General features: G+C 33.2%; 2 protein-coding genes and 1 pseudogene across 2 annotated transcripts; 1 reads left to right on the top strand and 2 right to left on the bottom strand.

Annotated features, from left to right (window-relative positions):
* The first annotated feature begins 225 nt into the window (after window positions 1-225).
* LOC107890635 (phospho-2-dehydro-3-deoxyheptonate aldolase 2, chloroplastic) lies at window positions 226-2,898 on the top strand. Its single transcript, XM_016815149.2, has 5 exons — window positions 226-843; window positions 949-1,226; window positions 1,408-1,684; window positions 2,143-2,388; window positions 2,493-2,898. The coding sequence occupies exons 1-5, from the start codon at window positions 355-357 to the stop codon at window positions 2,754-2,756; spliced, it is 1,554 nt and encodes a 517-aa protein (XP_016670638.2). The 5' UTR covers window positions 226-354; the 3' UTR covers window positions 2,757-2,898.
* Window positions 2,899-3,020: 122 nt separating this feature from the next.
* On the bottom strand, window positions 3,021-8,167 carry LOC107890634 (GATA transcription factor 26-like; annotated as a pseudogene).
* An 8,299-nt stretch (window positions 8,168-16,466) lies between these two features.
* Window positions 16,467-19,639, bottom strand: LOC121220782 (uncharacterized). The gene is made up of 5 exons (XM_041100249.1): window positions 19,557-19,639; window positions 18,041-18,116; window positions 17,397-17,641; window positions 17,270-17,339; window positions 16,467-17,194 (listed from the first exon to the last, which is right to left on the bottom strand). Exons 1-5 carry the CDS (start codon window positions 19,637-19,639, stop codon window positions 16,898-16,900), a joined length of 771 nt encoding a protein of 256 aa, XP_040956183.1. The 3' UTR covers window positions 16,467-16,897.
* Window positions 19,640-22,613: the final 2,974 nt, after the last annotated feature.

The following is a 22,613-nucleotide window of genomic DNA, read 5'->3' as shown; positions in this document are numbered from 1 at the left end:
TAAAATCATTCACCATGAAAATTAAATTTACTTTTTACTAGACAAATAATATTAATCAATTAAATTTAATATTATCTCGAATCAAAGTTGGAGCTGTCAATCTATGTTCTGCCTCCCTTACACATTAGTATAATTACGTGTGATTCCCAGAAAAAAGGGGCAAAAATCTCCCAAAATATGGAACTAAATAAATATGTGAGCTTTGGCCAAAAAATAAAATAAACAAACAAACATGTGAGCCATGAGACTAAACGCTGTCGTTTTAGGATGCAAAGGCAAATGCAACAGATATAAAAATCCGTTAAAAGATCCCTTCCATTTCCCTCTCCTCCAATCACTCTTTCACTAAAAACGATGGTGGTCGCAATCCCGGGCTCCGCTAATCTCACCGCCTCAAAACCCTCTCTAGGACTGGGAGGTACCACCACACGCCTCTCTCTCTCCCGCCCGATCCCAAACCTCCACGTCACCAAAAAACCCAACTCCTTCATTGTCGCTTCCGTTTCCGCTTCCTCTTCTCCCTCCACCGGTCAAACCAATTGGTCTCTCGATTCCTGGAAGTCGAAGCCTGCCCAACAACTCCCTGAATATCCGGACGCCGATGAGCTCGATTCGGTACTCAAAACGATCGGGTCCTTCCCGCCAATTGTGTTTGCTGGGGAGGCAAGAAGACTGGAGGATAAGCTAGCCAGCGCCGCCGTCGGGAAAGCGTTTCTGTTACAGGGTGGTGACTGTGCAGAGAGTTTCAAAGAATTCAATGGGACCAACATTAGAGACACTTTCAGGGTCCTTTTGCAGATGGGAATTGTCCTCACTTTTGGTGCCCAAATGCCCGTCATTACTGTCTGTTTATTTAACCAAAAAAATCCCATCTTTCTCTAGTTAAAATTTACCCTTTTTATCAATTTATTTTTTAACCTTTTTTTTTGGGGGATGAATTTTTGATAGGTCGGGAGGATGGCAGGGCAATTTGCAAAGCCAAGGTCAGATCCATTTGAGATAAAAGATGGTGTAAAGTTACCGAGTTATCGAGGAGATAACATAAATGGCGATGCTTTTGACGAGAAATCTAGAGTTCCCGACCCTCAAAGGTTGATCAGAGCTTATCTTCAATCTGTTGGTACCTTGAATCTCCTTAGAGCATTCGCTACTGGTGGCTATGCTGCTATGCAAAGGGTCTCCCAATGGAATCTCGATTTTGTTAGAAATAGTGAACAGGGAGACAGGTAAATGCTTAGCCTTTTTTGGAGTTGCCTATTCAGGCCCGTTTGGCATTGTGATTGGAGCTGCCTGCATAGTTTTGCACTGAATTTTCCAGAAAAGAATGGGCATTGGTGATTTAGATTTTAGGCCTTGGATTTGTTTCTTGTTGCTGGCTTTAAAATCTGGCTTTGGATTTATAATTAGGTACATGGAGCTTGCACAGAGAGTTGATGAAGCTTTGGGATTCATGGCTGCAGCTGGGATAACCATTGGTGATCCTCAAATGAACACAGTTGACTTTTGGACATCCCATGAATGCCTTCATTTACCATATGAACAAGCCTTGACTAGAGAAGATTCAACAACCGGCCTTTATTATGATTGCTCTGCTCACCTGCTTTGGGTTGGTGAGAGGACTCGGCAATTAGATGGAGCACATGTCGAATTTCTCCGGGGTATTTCCAATCCTCTCGGCATAAAGGTACATCTTGCTTATTCTGTTTTAGAGTCTAAAGTCATTGCCAATTGCTGTATAAGATTTGTTTAGATGATGATTTCATTCCTATCAAGTATGAACTAAGTTGATTAGTAAGGATTGTTTAGGTAATGACAATAGTTGTAAGATTTGTTTAGGTAATCATTGCATTCCTATTTACTGTACCTAGTATGATTAGTAAGCATGCGAATCGATGCGTTAGAATAGTTAAACACGGTTAGACAATCAATGACTCTTGCTTGTTTTGACATCTGAGACTCATAGCGGCATCAATCTTTACTTTGGTTCTTCATTGTAGGTTTAAGTTTTCGAAATCAAACCAGTTTTTTTTTTTTCTTTTTCCTTTTAGTTAGTGGCTGGAAGGAGATAAGGTTTGATGTAGATTTAGTTGTTATGTTTGAATGGTACTTTTTGGTTGCTGATATCTCCATTGCATCATATAGGTCAGTGATAAAATGGACCCGAAGGACCTTGTGAAGTTGTGTGAAATTCTCAACCCTCGGAACAAACCTGGAAGGCTGACTATAATCACACGAATGGGTGCCGATAACATGCGAATAAAGCTTCCACATCTTATAAGGGCAGTGCGCCAGGCTGGGCTTATTGTCACTTGGGTGAGTGATCCCATGCATGGGAACACAATTAAAGCTCCATGTGGTCTCAAAACTCGTCCATTTGATGCAATCAGAGTAAGACCTATTGAACTTAAATTTGTTAGCCAATTTGTCTTTTGTTGTACTGTAATGAAGCCTAAATGTGATGATCTTTTTCCGGTCTGTTTGCATCCTCTCAGTCTGAGTTGAGGGCATTCTTCGATGTTCATGAACAAGAAGGGAGCTATCCTGGAGGAGTTCATCTGGAGATGACGGGGCAGAACGTAACAGAGTGCATCGGAGGGTCAAACACTGTCACTTTTGATGACTTGAACTCTCGGTATCACACACATTGCGACCCGAGATTAAATGCATCGCAGTCATTAGAGCTAGCCTTTGCCATATCAGAAAGGTTGAGGAAGAGAAGGCTCAAGTCTGCCAAGGAACTTTGCAATGGCAATTAATTGTCTTGTGCTGTGTCTGAAAAGGAGAGGGTTTTTTGTAATAGAATAAATAACCCTCTCCTCTGATGTCCCATTTGAGTTTGGATTTTTGTATGAACTATGTTCTTTGTTTTGCAATTGACATAAAGTAATGCTTGGTTAATTAATGGCTACTATTCAAACCACAATAATAGTGTAGTATCGTAGGAGTAGCAATGGATACTGTTGGGGTTCAAGCATACGGTTTAAGTAGGAGGCAATATTCAATGGTGATTCCTTTGCATCTATCTATAAAGCTATTTTCTCTTCTTTTTTTTCATTTTATTTTCTTTCTTCACTCAGCAAAACCAAACCAAAGGGGTTATATAAAGTTTATTTTTCTAAGCAGACAACATTTGCATACAATACCCTGGATATTGCCCCCTCTTCTGCACTTTTTAAGCTTCTATATATTACAATATGTTGTCAACCTGTATGGAAAAAAAGCACCCAAAATTCATCCCTTAGCATTCCAAGTTTGAACAGGTCAAGGGGAAAAAGAGAAACCATCAAAGCTCATTCACAGAATGCAGTCTTCCGAATGCAAAACATGTCAATACTGCTCTGGGGATCTTGCTGAAGGAGACCTTTATATGGTTCTAGTAAAGAACAACCATGTCTAGGGAGGGACAACATGTGTGTGCGTGCTCTTAGCTACAACTAGTGCTTGCCTGTTGCCCAGAGTCACAGATGAAGTAGTTCCGCGAGTGGGAACGAACCATTGGATGGTACATCCAGCAGCAAATCTTGGTCAGAGCTTTCATCAACATAATGGAGAGAATCAAGCAGAGGAGAGCTACCATCATGTGGCAAGGTTAATAGGCTTCCTGGACTAAAGCAAGAACCATCATTGTCTACGAGTTCTTTGTTTTCACAAGTAGCCTTCATTATCACCCTTTTGGGGATATTTAAATTCCTTGCTTCTGAAAAATGAAAAACAATTTTTTTTCTTGAGCAAAATGCCTCATAACAATGGCAACAAATAAGATTTAACTCTCAACTTAAAGGTGACATTTATTCAGTCACGGAGAAATTTTCTTCAAATGACTTGATTGTTTTAACTTATTTCTTTGACCCAATTTATGGATTGGTTTGCATAAACTACTCTCACTTAGTTTATGACTTCCCCTTGTCAACAAAACTTGGGTTATTTTCACTTTAAAATTTAACCATCTAATATTTGATATAGTTTAACAATGTTTATTTTGTAAGGGTAAAATAAGTACCGAGAAATTTTCGAACCTGGAAAATTTTGACATTGGCTGTCGCGTGATCTCTTCATGGTTGCCAAATTATTCAATGCGGTGGCATTTGGTCCTCTAGCAGTTGCACATCCTCCAATAGTACTTTTACATTTCTGCAGACAAAGAAACGCTGAAATACTTGGGCATCAAACGAACAAACTAAGTTCATGTCAAGATATCCCTATTTAAGAAACCAATTCAAACCTTAAGTACATGACAGTGTTCCACCCAGTGGGATTTCGTCAAATTGAATAAGACAAGTCTTTTCAAAGTCTTACAGTCTTCAGCTTTCACCCCAGGGACGGAGATCTTAAAGACCCCTTCCTCAAGAAGTTTCTGAAAGTAACATAAGTTCTCCTTGAATTGAGGGCTTTCAAACATGTTCTCGAGACTGCAGTTGCAAGGACAACTATCAGTGATTACACATCGTGTTTCAATCATTGGCCATTCCATTCTCTTTAGGTAACCAAAATAAGAACAGGATAATTATCAGTGAACGCATTGCATTATATACAAAATGTAAACTAAAAAGATATTATTATCCCTCTCTTGATAGAAAGGTGAGGCACCTATCCGGGAATTTGGAAGAGTCAAGTGGAGGCAGATACTGCAGCAGCTGCTGCTGCTCCTCATTTGTTAAATGTTTCATAAACTCCTCAAAGTTGAGAACATCCTGCACCACACAAAAATCTCGTCAAATAATGGAAAATGAACATATGTGCAGCAAAGTACACAAAATTAAAGGTTCGTCGTGCTCAATTTAGAATTTTTACGAAACAGCAGCCATAGAATTGAGATCTAAAGAAAAAAAGCAATAAGGAAACTTACATTCAAATCTATTTTACACAGTGGTGAATTGTGGCTTTCAAGCATTAGTGATTTTTCATGTTGAACCTTGTCCCTGCCAAATGTCAAAAAGAAAAAAGAAATGTTAATCAACATGAAAGCATTATTCTCCAATTTCTCCACCATTCCACAGAAGCTATAAGCTTATATCTTACACCTAAATGTCTTCCTGAAAAAAAATGTCTACGCCTCGCATTGTTGTAGGAAATGTGCCTACTCTATTCCCAAAAATATATTATCTAAAAGTGGTCACGGGAAAATTCCATAATATCTAAGATAAAAAGACCGCATGATAAAAACTGCTACTAGTTCCATAACTGGCAGATTCAGTTGCTACTTCTAAAAATATTATAGCTAAAAGATGTACCTCCTAAGCTGCTCATGCTCCATCCCTTGTCTAGCTGTATTAGCCTTTTCAATTCCATGTCCCGAAATTTTGAAGCCCTTGCTATCATTATATGTTGGGAAGCTTGAACAATGTGAATAAGCCTCGTTCACTGAGTATTGCTTGTTTTCAACTGAAAGAGAGCTAGCTTCTGATTCCTCTTCTCGAGCTATTGAGCTTCGATGTCTAATTAGAACACTTCCATGTCCAAATTCAAAAGAAACCATTGGTATTTGACTCTCGAGAAGCAAATCCTCCTCAGAAGATCCAGACTCCAGAGAAATATGAAGACTGCTGTTCGTGTAAAATAGAACATAGATCTTTTGTAAGTTTCTCCACTGGAGATGGCTTTGGACGATTTACGCATGTTCTTTTCTTAGAAGGTACCATTGAGTCCCACACGTTAGATTGAGCAGGCCCTGGAGAAAGACCAAAAGAGAAGACAACATAAATCAGTATTTAGGACCATTCTATGACTACAAACATTCTAGTAGAATGAAGCAGCTGGCATCAGCCAAGATGAAGCTGACAACAAAGATAAAATATGAGGATGCAAAAGATGAACAAGTAAAGGAAAATTTAATATAATAGCAAGAGGCATAATCGGAATCACGCTGTCAATCACATTGTTTCAACTTACAACTAGATATTTAATTTGAGTTGTCTCTAAGATGTTTCTGTTGTTCATAGGGAAGAAATATTATGAAAGCATGTGAAACCTTCAGTGTCAAACCCTAATGATTATACTTTTAGGAAGATATACAATTGTTTTCTAGAATCATTTTCAATTGTATCAAGGACTGAGATATTCAATTGAATTTATTATATGTTCCCCTGAGTCTCATTCCTTAAAAAAGAATGCAATCTATTCTCATGCAGTCAAACAACTAGTAATGAGGAACACTACTGAAGTTGTGTCCAACCTGTCAAGTCACTAGCATCTGCACCACCAAATTGGGCACAGCTTTCGGAATTAGATATGGCTGATCCAGAACTGGACCTATTACTTGTATCATCGTCCACAAACTTACGGAAACCCTGGTTGTAATCAGGGGCAACTACCATTGTATCATGATTTGGCTTTCTTTTCAGAAATTTCACTTCTTTGTTCTTATTTATAGATATGCTCTTCACTCTGGAAGCTCTATTATCCTCATAATCATCAGTTTCAGCCCGGGCATGAAGTGGGGTATAGTTTGCTAGTGTCCCTTTAGTCCTCCAGCGTGATCCGCAAGCATTGCACAATACCGGCTTCTCAGGAGGTCCATTGCGCCAAAGAGGAGTGCCTATCACAATGCATTGTTGTTAGTATAGTACAGTATAATTTGATAATGCTTAATAACAAGAGCTTTAAAGGGCCAAAATTTTGAGGTGAGGGAAAAGAGCAAAGAGTATAAGTATATTATTGACCAAGTTGTAAGACAAGAAAAACACCATCAAATAAATCTTCTTGAAAATATGATAATAGGACAGACATCTTTCACCTATCACGGGCAGACTAGAGTAAGAACCAAACAGGAGGATCTTGCGTTAGTCCTTAAAAGATGACATCTAACAACACTGATTTTAATTGCTTAATGTTGGGAGCAATTCCTAAAAGAAATTCAGATTTGATGCTCTTCTCCTCAGCAAATGTTATCAAAAATAACAAACATGAAAGTACCTGCTCATTAGCATTGAATTAAACAAGAGCAAGAGATTATATCAAAAGAGAAAATGAGCAAGAGGTCCATTAAGAAATCAATGGCAAGTGCATTCATGAAGGAGTGAAAACTCAAAACAATGATGTTGCAAGGAAATACATTTCAATTGAATCAAAGAGGACTGAGGTTTGACTTGATATTTAGGCTTATAAATATCCATGGAGCAATTGGTAAGCAATACAAATTTAATGTTGAATCTGGAACTGCCAGAATTCAACAGCATAGCCTCTGCAATTCCACAATATCCAATACGATTCAATCTCACTTTCCTTTGTGAGATATGTTGGAACTCTGAAATAAAGTCAAAGAAGACCAACCCCAAGAGTTATAAGGCTGAAAAAAACTGAATTCCATACAAAATTCTCAAGTTTAAAGCCTTACATGGATTAAGAAAAAGGAACCCTGTTGTTCTAAATCCATATACAAACATAATTAACACAAAGAATAGCATATATTCTGAAATTTATCATTTTAGTCAATGTTATCTTGTTCCTTTTCCGCATACAGTTATTCCACTTACAAATTCGAATGAGAATCATTTATCCAAGCACAAAAAAATCATACACAAAAAAAAAATACTGATTTATAAGAAAAAGGTTGAACATTTACATAAATTCCAGAACTCAACTTTTTTTAATAACTTTATATCCAAAAAGTTAACTGGAGAAACAAGAACTCACTTGTAACTCCACAATGATAGCAAGGTCCTTGCTTGCCCATATCTTTCTCTTTTGCTCAAGGGAAGAAAATAAATTAGAGAAATGAAAATAGTTGAAAATAACAAGAGTGGGGAAAAAAACTATTATTGACTAAAAATTGAAACTTTTTTTATATAAATTTGATTGGTTCCTTCAAGCTTTATATGACATAAGGACATTAAAAGGTATTCTGAAACAACCCAGAAAGCTTGTTTAATTTGCAAAACAAAGCAAAATGAAAAAAAAAAAAAAGTACCCAGAAGAGTTTTTATTTCATTTTTCTCAGTCCAATAAACCAATATATATATATAAAAGCAATAAAACCAAGCCCAAAAAAAAAAAAGAAAAAAGAAATGCAAACTTTTAGAGATGGGTTTTTGAGCTTGAAATTTGTATAGTCCAATGGAGATTTTAAAAGGAAAAGAAAGGAAAAATAAGTATGAAGAGGAATCTGATAAATGGCTTTGAAAAGAAGGTGAAATTGGGGGAAAAAGAAGAGATAGTAGCTTCGTGTGTTTCTTTGTAATTTGTATATTATCAAAGTAAAAATGTTCTTTCTTTTGTATTTATTTATATGCATTTTATTTTGATTAAAATAAAATTCTACTATTATGCTAACAAAAAGATTTAAAAATGAAAATTATTGAAGGGAATATTATTGCATATGTCCTGTTGACTACAACCTTTCAGATTTGTTGATTTTTTATAAAATAAACTTTCCCACAAAAATAGAAATTTGGAAATAAATTATGGGATTTTTATTCAATTAATACAATATTTTTCTGGTTGAAGACTAATTTTTTAAATATGTCTTTATTTTAATATTTAATCTACTTAAAAATTTTGGTCTAATCTCAACATATAATCAGGCCAAAAAAATTAAATATCTCAACATATGAGATTTTACTCCAAATTTTACAAATTCAAACAATTTCCTTTCAATTTTATTAGTCCAATAGTTGGATACACATGTTTTTTTAATTTTTTTTTTAACCATGTAAGTTTTTATTTGTATTTAAGAGTATTAGGTTGGTCGAATTTTACATTATGATCCATATTATTAAATTTCAGAATGAGATTATGCTGTTTTGATTCTCAACATTTTTGCAATCTCATAATTTCACATTCTGAAACAATATCAAGATGCCATAATATAAGATGTAATCTTATTACGGCCTCTTTTCTAAGTTATCTAAGATTTCGAGCGGAATCTTAATTTTTAAACAAAAGTAACTTCTATCTTCATATTACTTTGTGATTTTTTGTATTGTTATTGTTAAGCATTTGTTATTAATTTTTTTTTTAAAAATTTGTTTGTTGAATGCTCTAGAAAAATGAACTTTGTTTTTTATAAATGTTGAATTTTGATGCTGGACTAAACCACAAACTTGAATTTATTTGATTAATTTTTTTATGAAATTGTTTAATTAATCTTAGTTACTAATGTAATTGATCGTGAAAATAAGGTGAGGATGGACTCCCCATGTTAGCCAACATTTGCACAAAGTTAGGAGAGATACTTGAAATGTCTAGCATCAACATCCTCAACAAAAAATGAGTTGGATAAGAAGGAATAGCATCATCATCAAACTAATATAAAGACACAATTGGGCATTCAAATTTGGGTTGTGCATCCACTTCTGTAGGTCTTTGTTGGCGATTCAATAGTGTTAGGATACTTCAATTGTGAAACCTGTTGTGGACAAAATTGTGACAGCAATAGAACCACAATTTTGTTTTAGTTGACAACTTTTGATGATGTTTTATTTTCATAATATTAATTTTGTACACAGAAAAAAAAACATATAATTATTCATTATTGTAAACCAAGATAGAATGGGTTAAGTTTTTACAAGATAAGGTGATAACAGCTCGATTTTTAATGGTGTTGAAAAAAGTAGTTTTAGAACCCCATTTCTGTAAATCGGGTCTGCAAATATGAAATTAAAATATTTACAGACTTGGTATAATAGTTTATTAAAATTTGGTCCTTTAATTTTGCCTATTAATTGCTTAATTAAGATATAGGGACTAAATTGTAAAAAATTACCACTATAGATTTTTAATTGGCCAAAGGCTTAAAGACTTAAATTGCAATTAACCAAATGTCCAAAATGGCAATTTAACCATTTTGAAATGTGTGTTAGTGGCCGATGGTGATTAAGCTAATTAAAACATAATTAGTTTAAGTAAACGTAATTAATTAAAGTTAATAAAATTCTTAATTAAAATATAAAAACAAATCTAAGTGGATGGAAAGAGATAGTCTTCATCTTCATCTTCCTTATTCAGCCAAAACTTCAAAGAAGAAAAAACATTTTAAGGGTTCCAATCCCTCAAATTGGTAAGTTATTCAAGTCTTTTTATTGTAATTTTATATTTTTGAAGTTATGAGAGCTTGATTTAGCTAGCCTATGTACCAATTTATAAAACTGCTAAAGTTTTTGAAAGTTTCCATTATTAATTTCTTGAAGAAATTGGTGTTAAATTGATAGATTTTAAGCTTAGGTGTGAAACCGAAGCTCAAATTTGAAAGATATTGTTATTTCAGTTTCATGGACTAAATTGAATAAAATGTAAAACTTAAGGGACATTCAAAAATAGAACCAAATAGGTTCGTGCATATCATGGAATGGTATAAAAATGTTTGGTATTGATGAATTGTCTAAAACAATTGTTTAGATCAAGAATTAAATCAAATTAGGGATAATTTGGGAAAAGCTAAAATTATCGAATAGTCCTTAAAGGTACAACTTATTTGTTGTTTTTTCCAAATCATCATCTTGTAGAATGCGTCAAGCTGGATTGCTTGAAGCTCACACTATCCTATCACGGAATTGGTAGATGTTTGATTATTTTGAGTCAAGAGTTGTGGCACGTATTTAGGTGACTTAATGTATATGTTAACTTGTGAACTTGCTTTCTTGTGACAAGTTATTTTAACTATGTTGATTTGATGTTTTGGTATTGTCTATGGTGTTGGACATATATGTGCTTATATGCTAAAAATGTGGAATTAATAAGTATATGAATGGAATGTGGAATTGTATGGAGTGAGTTAGAAATAGTAACTTGATTGCTTAAGGTGGGTTTGGATCGGCGATTGGGTGGGGTGCGGTGCGGTGCGTTTAACTTACTTTTTGTCTCACGCTACAGGATTGTTACAGTATCTAATCTCACCGCCACCGCTATTTTTACACTAACCACAGGTAAACGCACCGCCCATCCAAACTCACTATTAGTGAATGAAATGGAAACGTATTTGAACATTAGCAACTTGATACATGCTTGTAAAAAAAAATGGCCTAAACTGGATAGTTGGTAGATATGTTTGAAGCTTTTATGTCATAACTGTGTATAAGGTTCACAAGGTTATGAAAATGGAGTAAAATGGTATGTTTAATAGATTTGGCATAGGTAAAAATAGGTAATTTGAATGATTTGAATGGAAGGCTCTAATGATATTGAAATGTTTAGTTTTAATTGATTTATATGTATTGAATGATTGTTAAATAATTGAATTTGAATGATGGAAATGATTTGGTATGTTTTAAATATGTTTTGATTCAACAGAAATTGGTAATTGATGAACATGTTGATAGGTATGTTTGGAAGTTTTGAAATAGGTACAAAAAATATGTATTTTGCCAAAAATAAGGACTTGGTAGTCTATTTCTGTTGTCGCGATATCAGCTCTATTTAATTTTAAAAATTTACAATTTGGTCCTTAAATTGAGAAGTTTAGCTATTGTCTATGAGATCGTGATGCCAAGCCCTGGATATCACGATACCCACTTGACATATTTTGAAGTTTGGCTGTTGTCTTCGAGATCGCGATACCAAGTCCTGGATATCGTGACACCCACCTAGCATATTTTGAAATTTTTCAGTTTAGTCCTGGTTCAATCCCATGATGGTACTGAGCTTTCGTAAGCTCAATTTAGACTTGGAAATGATTGTTATCATATTTTGAGTTTGATTAACACGTGATTACATGCATAGATGTTTGTATGTTGATTGATTGACTATAGTTGCTCTGGCAACGAATGTAACAATCTATAACTCGGACCCGACAATCGGGTCGGGTAAGGGGTATTACAATATTATACCAATCAAGATAAGAGTTTGAGATAAAACTAAATGAATAAATAGATTATGATGATAACATTTGAAGGAATTCTTATCATAGGAAAGCTAAGAATATAAAACAAAGTGTCAAATAATTGATGGTTATTCATATATATTGTAACACCTCTAACCCTTATTTGTCGCCGAAACAGGGTTACGGAGCATTACCAAACTTTACGGATTAAATACGAACATTTCACAATATTTAATATACATATCAAGAACCAATCGTAAAACACTCATATTGTCCCTTATATGGGCTCTCGAAGCCCAAAACACGCATTAGAAATAAATCGGAACCACATCGAAAACTCAGAGGATTTTTCCCAAAATTTCAAAAAAAGATTTTCCTAGGTGCAGGGGACACATACCTGTGTGGTCGGCCATGTGAGGAGACACGCTTGTTTCTTAGGCAGTGTGGGCATTCAATGCGAGGCACATGGCCGTGTCCCAGCCCGTGTCCATACCCGTATAACTCTCTGACTTAGGTCACACGGCCAACCACACGCCCATGTGCTAGGCTATGTGTAAAAACATGTGCACTCTGTTTCAAAATTTCAAGGTGCAGGGGACACACGGCGAGACCACATGCCTATGTGCTAGGTCGTGTGTCACACACGGTTGAGACACACGCCCGTGTCTCTGCCCGTGTGGACGAAAATAGGTCATTTTAAGGCCACTTTTCTCACCTAATCTTGGTATCAACCTATGTACAACAAATTTTACACTCACAAATCATACAAGACCCTCAATTCAAGCCAATACCAAGTTCTTATATCTAACATATCATCACATATAATCAAATATCTTAACTTACCAAATTAACAACTTACACCTAGGTGTATATGCAACCATGCCTCAATAGACCTATTAATTGCCCATCATTTAAACATTTCAAACATGCTTCATACATGATTTATCCTTACTCATATAAGTTGGGTTGAAATGTAAACAAAATATAACTCTTAATATTTACACAAACCATTATCATCCTATACATGCCATATAAACCAAAATATACATTGCAAAAACTACTAGAACTAGTTGGATAGTGTGGCTCAATGTGTTGATTCGAGTCCCCGACCTCACTTTAATCTACAAAGACATTAAACAAACACAAGTAAGCTCAATGAAGCTTAGTAAGTTCGTTGGCTTTTAAACATAAAGCGTACCGAATATACTATAACAATTCATTTAAGTAAATAATTCAATATATTATTCCTGCCAAACACAACTTCAATCGATGAATTCACTTATTTCAGATCAATATCAATAATAACTTTAAGTCTTCAAGCATTAATTTCATATGTAACTTACCAACCCTTGTCAAATCGGAGAATGTCTTACAAATATGAGTACATAGTATACAGAAGCCCGAAGGCTGCACAGAAGCACACAAGTGCTAAACGGAAACCCATAAGGGTTGAATGGAAGCTCATAAGAGCTGAAAGGAAACCCATAAGGGTTAAACTAAAGCTCAAAAGAGCAAAACTAAAACCCATTAGGGTTAAACGGAAACTCATATGAGTTAACTGAAGCTCGTGAGAGCTAAACGGAAAGTAAACACGAAATTTCACAAAAAAATATTGAACCTCGATTTACTTGGGTAATTTACCTTCAATTCCTCCTTTGCACTAAACGACTGTACTCAATCTCGCGTTCTGTTCGCTTCGAACATTCAATTCTATTTCATAACTTTAACAATAATTTTATTTTCAAAAAATGATATGAATAAATACATAATATCATTCATATATTCAATATATAAACATTAAATTCTAACCATACAAACTTACCTGGGTTAACTTGTGGAATTTGTAGTAGTTTAGGGACTATTCTGCTAATTTCTCTTTTTCATGATTATCTACGGGCTCTTGATCTAAAATATAAAATTATTCATTCATTAGCATATAATTCAGTTTCAATTCACTTCACAATTAATACCCCTCAATTTATGAAATTACACAATTACCCCAACTTTTATAGTTTTTTTACAATTTAGTCCCTCAATAATTATTCTATCAATTGAAATAATTTTTCTCAATTGACAATTTATATAATTATTCTAAGATACCATACAGCCTTTGGTAAACAGAATTTATTAACAAAACCTAATATCTAACCTTTTTTCACAATTTGGTCCTAAAATTAATTTCTATTCAAATCACTTGATAAAATTATCATATAACAAAATTAAAGCTCTAAATCCATGTTAATTCATCACAAGAATCCAGCACTCATCAATGGTAACTTTTGAAATTACCCATAAAATCAATAACTAATGACACAAATAGTTGGACCTAATTGTAAAAATCTTAAAAACATAAAAAATTCAAGAAAAGAGCAAGAATTGAACTCACATGATGTAAAAATATGAAAAACCAGCTTTTTAATACTCTAATATGGTGTTTTTGGCTGAGAATTATGAAGAAATTGCTAGAAACTCTTTTAATTGTTGTTTTATTTGTTTAATTTACCAAATTTACAATTTTTGCCCTTAGTTCACATTGTTTCCTTATTTCTTTCATACTTATGCCGCCCCAGCCATATCATTAGGCCAATTTACATTTTAAGTCCTCCTTTATTTACCACTTAAGCTATTTAATCACTATTTCTTTAATTAGAAAGTTTTGTTTTTTTTCAATTTAGTCCTTTTTACTTAATTAACTATCAAAACGTTAAAATTTTCTGACGAAACTTTAATACTAACTTAATGACACTCCGTAAATATTTATAAAAATATTTACGGCTCAGTTTATAAAATCGAGGTCTCGATACTCCATTTTCAAAACCAATTTACCTAATAAATTCTTCTAAAACACAAATCACTAATTCAAAAGTCTTCCTAAAATCGCATTTAACTTATAAATACTAAATAATAAAATTTTTGAACTCACTCGTCAGATTTAGTGGTCTCGAACCACTATTTCCGACACCACTGAAAATTGAGTTGTTACATATATACTTTTATATGTTGACTTAAAAGGTAGAGCAAAATAAAGAGAGGATTACATGTGCATTCTAGAAATTATTTTTGAGTACTTTATTATGCTTATGTGATTAATTTAACTATTGTTGATTTGAAAAGTAGTTTGATAGGATTCACTTTGATGTATAAAGGTGAGGCTGCAATTAGAGAGTGTAGACGTTGAGCTTAAATTATCTTCTTTTTACTATGATTATCATGGAAGAATAGTTCTTTAGGTAAGGCCTCGTAGACGTATATTAGTGTGAACTATCTTACCAATTAAGCTGGGCAAGTCAACCTTTTGTTGTTACAATTACGTCAATGGTGATTACCACCAGGGGTTTACAAACTTTGGTTAAAACTGAATTAACCGACCGAACCAATCTAATTCGGTTAATCGGTTGGTTAACTGATCTAGTTCGGTTGGAGGTCAGTTAAATGCTTTTTGGAATTCCAGTTAGCGGTTAATTCGGTTCGAAATCAAGTAATTAACTGAATTAACCAAAATTAATAAATTATATTATAAATTATATGTATTAGGCTATTATTAATTCGGTTAATTCGGTCAAATAAATATTATCAAATTTTTTTATATGTTTTATACTTGTTTTAACAAAAATATATATAAATTTCGATTAATTCAGTTAATTGACCGAATTAACCGAAATATTTCGGTTCGATTAACGATTAAAGGATTAAAAAGTTTAATTAATTCGGTTAATACTAGTTCGGTTCGGTTAACCGTTTAAACACACCTAATTACCACTACATATTATATCAGGCATACTTTCATTTATTATCAGAGCATAAACCTAATTCAATCGGTGAAGATTTTGTGTATGGTAATTCACAATGGAGGCCATAAAAGAAAAGGCTCAACCACACATCCGCCTCTACAAGATTGGTCAAATTGCTTTTATTAAAACGTTGAAAGGATCCCAAAACTTGAAATAAGTCGAATAAAAAAAAAAAGAAGAAGAATCGCAGTCAAACTTGTGCTAAAGATGAAGATACAACTCTTACAACACGTTTGGTTCGCTGTAATGGAATAGAGGCGTAATGGAATAGAGGCGTAATAGGTAATTCTTTTGTTTGGTTGAATGTAATGGAATAGAGGCGTAATGGTATTCTTGTGTTTGGTTGAATGGAATAGAGGTGTAATAGCATAAGGAAAAAAGTTAAAATGACTAGAATACCCTTAGCAGAATTTTTTTAAAGTAGATGATTATTGTTATTGTTATTAAATTTTAATAAGATTATTAATATAAATAATAAATAATTTAATCATATTTTAACATAATTGTTATAAAATATAATTTAATAAAATATATAATTTAATAAAATTGTTAATAAATATTCTTATATAAATTTACTAATAAAATCATAATATATAATACTAAAATATAATTTAAAATAATTATTATTAAATATAATTTAATAATAATAAATAATTAAATAAAATTCTTATTCTTATATGAATTTACTAAAATTATAATATATAATACTATAAAATATAATTTAAATAATTATTATTAAATATAATTTATAATATACTTTATTATTATTAAACTGCAATACATATTTAATGTGCTAAAATATCATTTGTGGAACAAATAAGTTAATTATTCTACAATAAAAAAATATTAGCAGTAATAAATAACTTTAGAATTGTATTTTGCATAAACATAATAACAATGAATATTAACAAAAGGTTAAATGAGATTCATGAAATTCTATGTCACAATCCAAATGTTATACAGTTTTGCCACATCAAAAAGTTATATGACATACCATCCCAAATATTACAAACAGAAAAAGTTACGAAAATGTCATCAACAAAACCATAAATTTTAATGGTTAGCAAGAAATCTTCTGACCCATTCCAACCGTACATCAGAAGGTAAACTAAAGAAAACTACCATTTGAGTTGGATGATCTGGAATTTTAGTCAATGCTTGAAACCGTTCATCCACAGTTAAACCTTCTATTTCACATAAGGTTGGATATAAATTTGCCGCTTTTTCTTGGATGCCCTGGTGAACTACCACATCGGAGGCAATACTCCTACTAATTTGTTCGCCAATGGCCCGCATGTTTTCAGCCAATAAAGTGGCAGCATCAGTAACTGAAGAAGAAAAATGACCAGTTGCATCAGAATTCTTTTTTTTTCCTCTTTGAAGATGAGGAACCCCCTTGGTTTTTGTCTGTTTGCGGCTCCGTGGCAGAAACATCCATGTCATCCAAAGAGACATTAGCATCACAATCATAGTATTCGTTTCTGTCTTCATTAATATCTGCAGAAGGTACATCCTCAGCATTTATTTCTTCAAGAACGTCAGCGGCTGTTTGAGCGTCTTTCCCAGTCGCTCGATCTTTTGCGTATATGGCAGTAAGTTGGTCGTAGTAGGGGAAACTACGATGTCTGAACTGACCGGCTTCTTTATGACTCTATAAAAACGAGGAAATCATATTAGTTATAAGTTTGGTAAGAATAGGATAATCAAGAGTTGAACTCATTCTTACCTTTAAATAAGAGTCCCAAACCGCATCTTCAGCAACAACGACCTGCCTATGGTCGTCCCAACCAAAACCGCTATTGTTTTGGCCATTAAGCATGTCATACACTATTGACTAATCTCTTTTCAGTAACCTAATCCTTGACTCGATATTAGGTATTGCCTTCAACATCGCATTGGGTAAAGCCTTCTCTAACATTTTTTCTAACTCGTTTAAGTAACCGGCTTTGAACCCCGTATCAGCGTTAAATGTCCCAACATTGTGCAAGTCTACCATGCAGGAAACCAGTGCTGCATCTTCTTCTGGAACCCATTTCCTTTTGGATCCTCGAGATGATTGGGAAGGAACATTTGATTCCGAAACACCTGACATAATTATCTTAAGAAAAAAAAACAAATTAAAATTAAGTTTAATATCATGAATCAAAAGGTGAACACTTTATAAAATTAAAATTGAGTTCAATATCATGAATAAAAAACTCAACACTGTATAAAATTGAGTTCAATATAAAAGCTTGTTGACCTTACTTAATTAAGCAAATATAGAATCTTATTTTTAATAAGGAATTTATTGCAAATAAATGTTATCATTTGTTTATATTTATGTATAAATAGGTAACACAAGAAAAAGAAGAGGAGGAGTTTTTATTATTAAGAAAAGAAGTTACGCGGCAAACCTCTCATTAAAAGAAATACATCACTTTTTTCACAAAACATTACTATGGAGTAAACCATAAAAAAAACAGTCCAATTTACTGGAATTGCAACTATAAAATACCTCTTGAAATGCAACTAGAGATTCAGCTTGCCAACGATTTATGTCTCGAGCAAATCGGTAGGTAACGGTCCAATACCTACAAAGGAATCACAGTCAATCAGCCAATCCACCTAGTGACAGACAGCCACATTTTAAGCAAAAGAACGAGCCAAAGCACGAGCAAAAGAAAATAAATAACAAATAACAAGGGCATAAGCATGCAATTCATTCAACAATATGAGGTCCAATTTTTACATGGAACGAATTTTAAGTACAGTTTTACAACTAAATAGAAATTGATGAAGGTAATACATGGATTTCATAACATAGACAACGCCAAAGCACATTGATATATACCAAGCCACAAGCAGAATAAAATAATTAAGAAAGGAAGTTCGAGTGAGTTTGAGAGAATAAATGGACTCCATTTTCTTTTCATATGACTCCTGCCGAAACCACGCTAGCAATAATTATTTGAAGGAAGATCTTCCTACATTTTAAGGATGTTATTAATTATTATCTCACATCGGTATTAGATTGAATCAACTATTACTATAGTATGGCATTTAAAACTATATATGCTAGTCTGTCTCAATTGTAGTCTGTAATTCATATTAGTAAATTCATAGTTAACAAGAAGGAAAGAAATGTTAGAAGCTCTGAACATTCATTGTCACCATTCTGCACCAAAATAACCACACTAAAGCAGCTTAAACTGTAATCATCAGAATGGCATGTAAATATTTGTTCAGTATTACTGAAGTAGAACTAAAGAATCACATGCAGTAAATACACTTTAATTATATTCATAATTAGAGAGCAGAAAACAACCTAATCAAAGCTAATAATTTAAGCAGTGGTCATTTGCTGCACTAAAGGACAAGTTATTTTTGTCTCACTTCAAATTAAAATGCAAATAGACCATGAAAGGAAGAAGATTCCTATAACATTTCAAACCACCGAAGACCTATAACCAAAATATATTATACCCTCTAAGTTTAGAAATCAGTATGCCAGAGAATATTTATCATCAACTACATGCACATATACATAGACATAAGGAAGCAACAGAATCCAATTGTTGCATCTAAAAACTAAAAAAGTACAATCTAATCATCTTCTTATGAAAGAATTAAGTTCACCTATAGAAACCACACAAACTGAACAGTTTATTAACTTTCTCAGAAAAAAACCTGGCTCATTAACTTTCTCAGAAACCAAATGGAAAATAACTAAATTTTAAGGATAAAAAATCTATTTAAAAAAAAGGTCAAATTTTATTTAAAATAAAGGAAATATTTCCACTTTGACAAACATGGAGTTGGAAATTAGTAAACATACATTTCTCATCGTTTTTTCCTCCGTTTTCTTTGAAAACAAATAGAAAACACTGAAAAGAAAGCTAGAATTCAAGCATAACACAAGAAACCTTTGATGCCAATTGAGCTTTTAAAAGTGAATCATGATACTGCAGCAATTGAGCTTTCCAAACAGAAACTCAATGCTCCAATAGCAGACAAAGAAAAAGCAAACATACCTCTCATTCTTGCCAAATGAAAATCGTACACCAAAATAGAAAGCAACTTGGTTGACATTGCCAATGAGATTGACATAGTTCATAAGATAAATGAAACTAAAGACCCATACACAATTTGGTTGAGATCATACAACTATTCGATAGCATTACAACTCCATACTGCACTGGAGTTACTAAAGGCCAATTAACAGCCAAAAATACAATCCCATTGCAGAAAACCACTAATAACAATGCATTCAGCTAAGGGTACGCATGAGTATAATCAAGATGCAAATCACATGAGAAAAAAAATAGAATGATAATCCTTCAATCAAAATGTTCAACAAAGCCCTCAGATCTCATAGCTATATCCGTGTCAATAAGAAGATAAATATAATTATAGATAGAAAGAATAGAGAAAGAAAACAGGGAAAGAGGAGAGAGTTATCGACAGGAACCAGAAAGGATAGAGAAACAGATGGTGAGGAAGAGGAAGAGGAGAAAGAATTGAAAAACAGATGATGATAGTAAATGTTTTAAAGCGAAAATTGGGCAAAATCCAGTAAACCAAATCAGTTCTAAAAATAAACAACATTCGGCCGGTGGGAATAATCGGTGGGAATAAACAAATAAAAAAGAAAATCATGAGGAAGAAAATAAAAATCCGGGATGAAAAAAAGAGAAGAACAACTTACCGAAATAGTTGGGCTGGAGATCTGAGACGATGGAGTGAAACGGGAGCGGCGATTTCGGGAGGGACGGAGAGGGAGAGGGTGGAGGTGATTTTGCAGAAACAACTTCTGTTGATGTTGGTCGATTTCAGCGATTTCGGAAGGGAGGGAGAGGGAGAGGCTGCAGGTCGATTTTGGCGAGGGTAAAACAGTGAAGGTTTTCGGGAATGCGTCCGTAATAGGCTAATCAGCGTTTTTGGAAGGGAATAAGAATCGGCCAGGAAGCAGAGAATATTACGTTTACATCCGTAACCGCATAAGCCCGTAATAGGGCTTTACAGTGAACCAAACGCAGGAATGGGTGGGGCGCGCGTAATAGAGGCGTAATCGCATACCCAACACGGTGAACCAAACAAGCAGTTAATGATGGTGTCAATGATGATAATGTTTATACTCAAATTAAATATAAAGAGATGTTAGACAAATGGTCAATGTAAATGAAAGATTAAGTGGAGAAATTTTGAGTCTCAAGGAAAAAAAAATATGAAACTTGTCAAACTCATTGATGAGGAAAAAAACACTTTTGTAAAACACAAAATTGAATTGGATGCAGTAAAATCCATCCTTAGAAAACTAGACATTATAGGTAAAAAGTTGAATGAAATATTGACAGCAGAAAAATGGGATCTAAGTCATACTAGATTAAGGGTTTCTTTAGATGGGTAGTGTGTTTATGTACAGTTAGTGTAAAAATAAAAGTAACAGTAAAATTAAATATTATAGTGATACTATGGAGTAAAAAAAAAGTTAAACACATTGCACTAAAAGTAAACGTCTATCCAAAAGGATACAAAAATATGTTGGTGGATGTTCTACACCAAACAACCCTTCTGTTTCCGTAAAGGCAAGCACTACCGCAATTACAGTTGAAGATCAACACAAGAAAGTAAATCCAAATGGAAACACCAACCTGGCCCGAAAAGAGGTGATGCCTATTTGACATTTTTTTTGTGGTGAGTTTGGCCTAGACCTGTCCATGCCGCCCGGCCCGACGGTCCGCTCGAAATATGGGAGGGTTCCAGTAAAAATATAGGCCCGAAATATGGGCTTTGGCAAAAAAATGAGGCCCGTTTAAAAAACGGGCCGGGCCTCGGGCACCACTTTTTTGGCCCGGGCTCGGCCCGGCCTGAATATAATAAATATATATTTTTTTTTATTTTTTAATTTTAAAATACTTTTAAAATATTTTTATTTTTATTATTTTTAAAATAATTTTTTAATGTTTATTAAAAAATGAGCCGGGCCGGGCTGGGCTCGGACTTATGATATTTTTCTTGGGCCAGGCCTGGGTAAAATTTTAGGCCCATATTTCGGGCCGGGCCGGGCCCGTGCCTAGGAGGCGGGCCAAAAAAATTTTCCGGACCCAGCCCAGCCCATGGACAGGTCTAGTTTGGCCTTAAGCTTCGATGTTACAAGATATTGAATATTTTTATTATCATGGATAATGGAATTATAATGCCTATAATTTAACAGTGCATGGCTTTCACATTTATTTTTTAGTAAATATGACGGATATTATTAGTATAATGTTTAAACTAAGAACTAAAAAATAATTTTATTAACAATATTAATTAAAAAACATATTAAAATTACTTTAAATATAATTCTAATGGAGAAAAAAATATTAATCAGCACTTATAACATATGAATTATTTATTTTGGAACTTAAACTAACATTATTATTTGATGCATTTAAAATATAACTAATTTATTTATATTGATTTTTCAAAAATCAGAACAATCTTATCTTTAATAATGATTACTAAGGTTAGTTATATGAAATAAAAATATTTTATTGAATAATAAAAATAATTAAGTGTAATTCAAATGATAAAAAATTAGTTAAATATTAAAAATGAATAAATTAATTTAGAATTTATATTTAATGAAAGAAAAAACTTGAAAATTTATATAAACTAAAATATTTTATTAATTTTAGTTATACACCGACAGGTTGACTGTGTGGCACGTGTCATATTGATTTTTATAAATATTTTTTAATTTTTTTACCACGGCTTATAATACACGATTAAACTCACTTGTAGAAACTCCATTAAGTAATGTATCAAATAATTTTTCTTTTGATATTATATTAATTTATTTATTATTTTTAGTTATTAAAATAAACTATCTTATTATTTTAAATTAAAATTAAACAGCAAAATTCAATCAAAAAATCAAATTTTAGTTACAATTCAATCAAACAAAAGTAAATTGGTAAAATTAAAAATTCAATATAAAGGGGCAAATTTAGCCTTTTTTTTCAAATGTATAATGTCAAATAATAGTGATAAATTCCAAATAAAGTGAATTTTGCAAATTGCCCCCTAAATGTTTGTCAACAAAT

Source organism: Gossypium hirsutum, chromosome D09, assembly GCF_007990345.1.
Source record: "Gossypium hirsutum isolate 1008001.06 chromosome D09, Gossypium_hirsutum_v2.1, whole genome shotgun sequence".
Taxonomy (NCBI): domain Eukaryota; kingdom Viridiplantae; phylum Streptophyta; class Magnoliopsida; order Malvales; family Malvaceae; genus Gossypium; species Gossypium hirsutum.
This window is presented reverse-complemented; position numbering and strand designations above follow the sequence as displayed.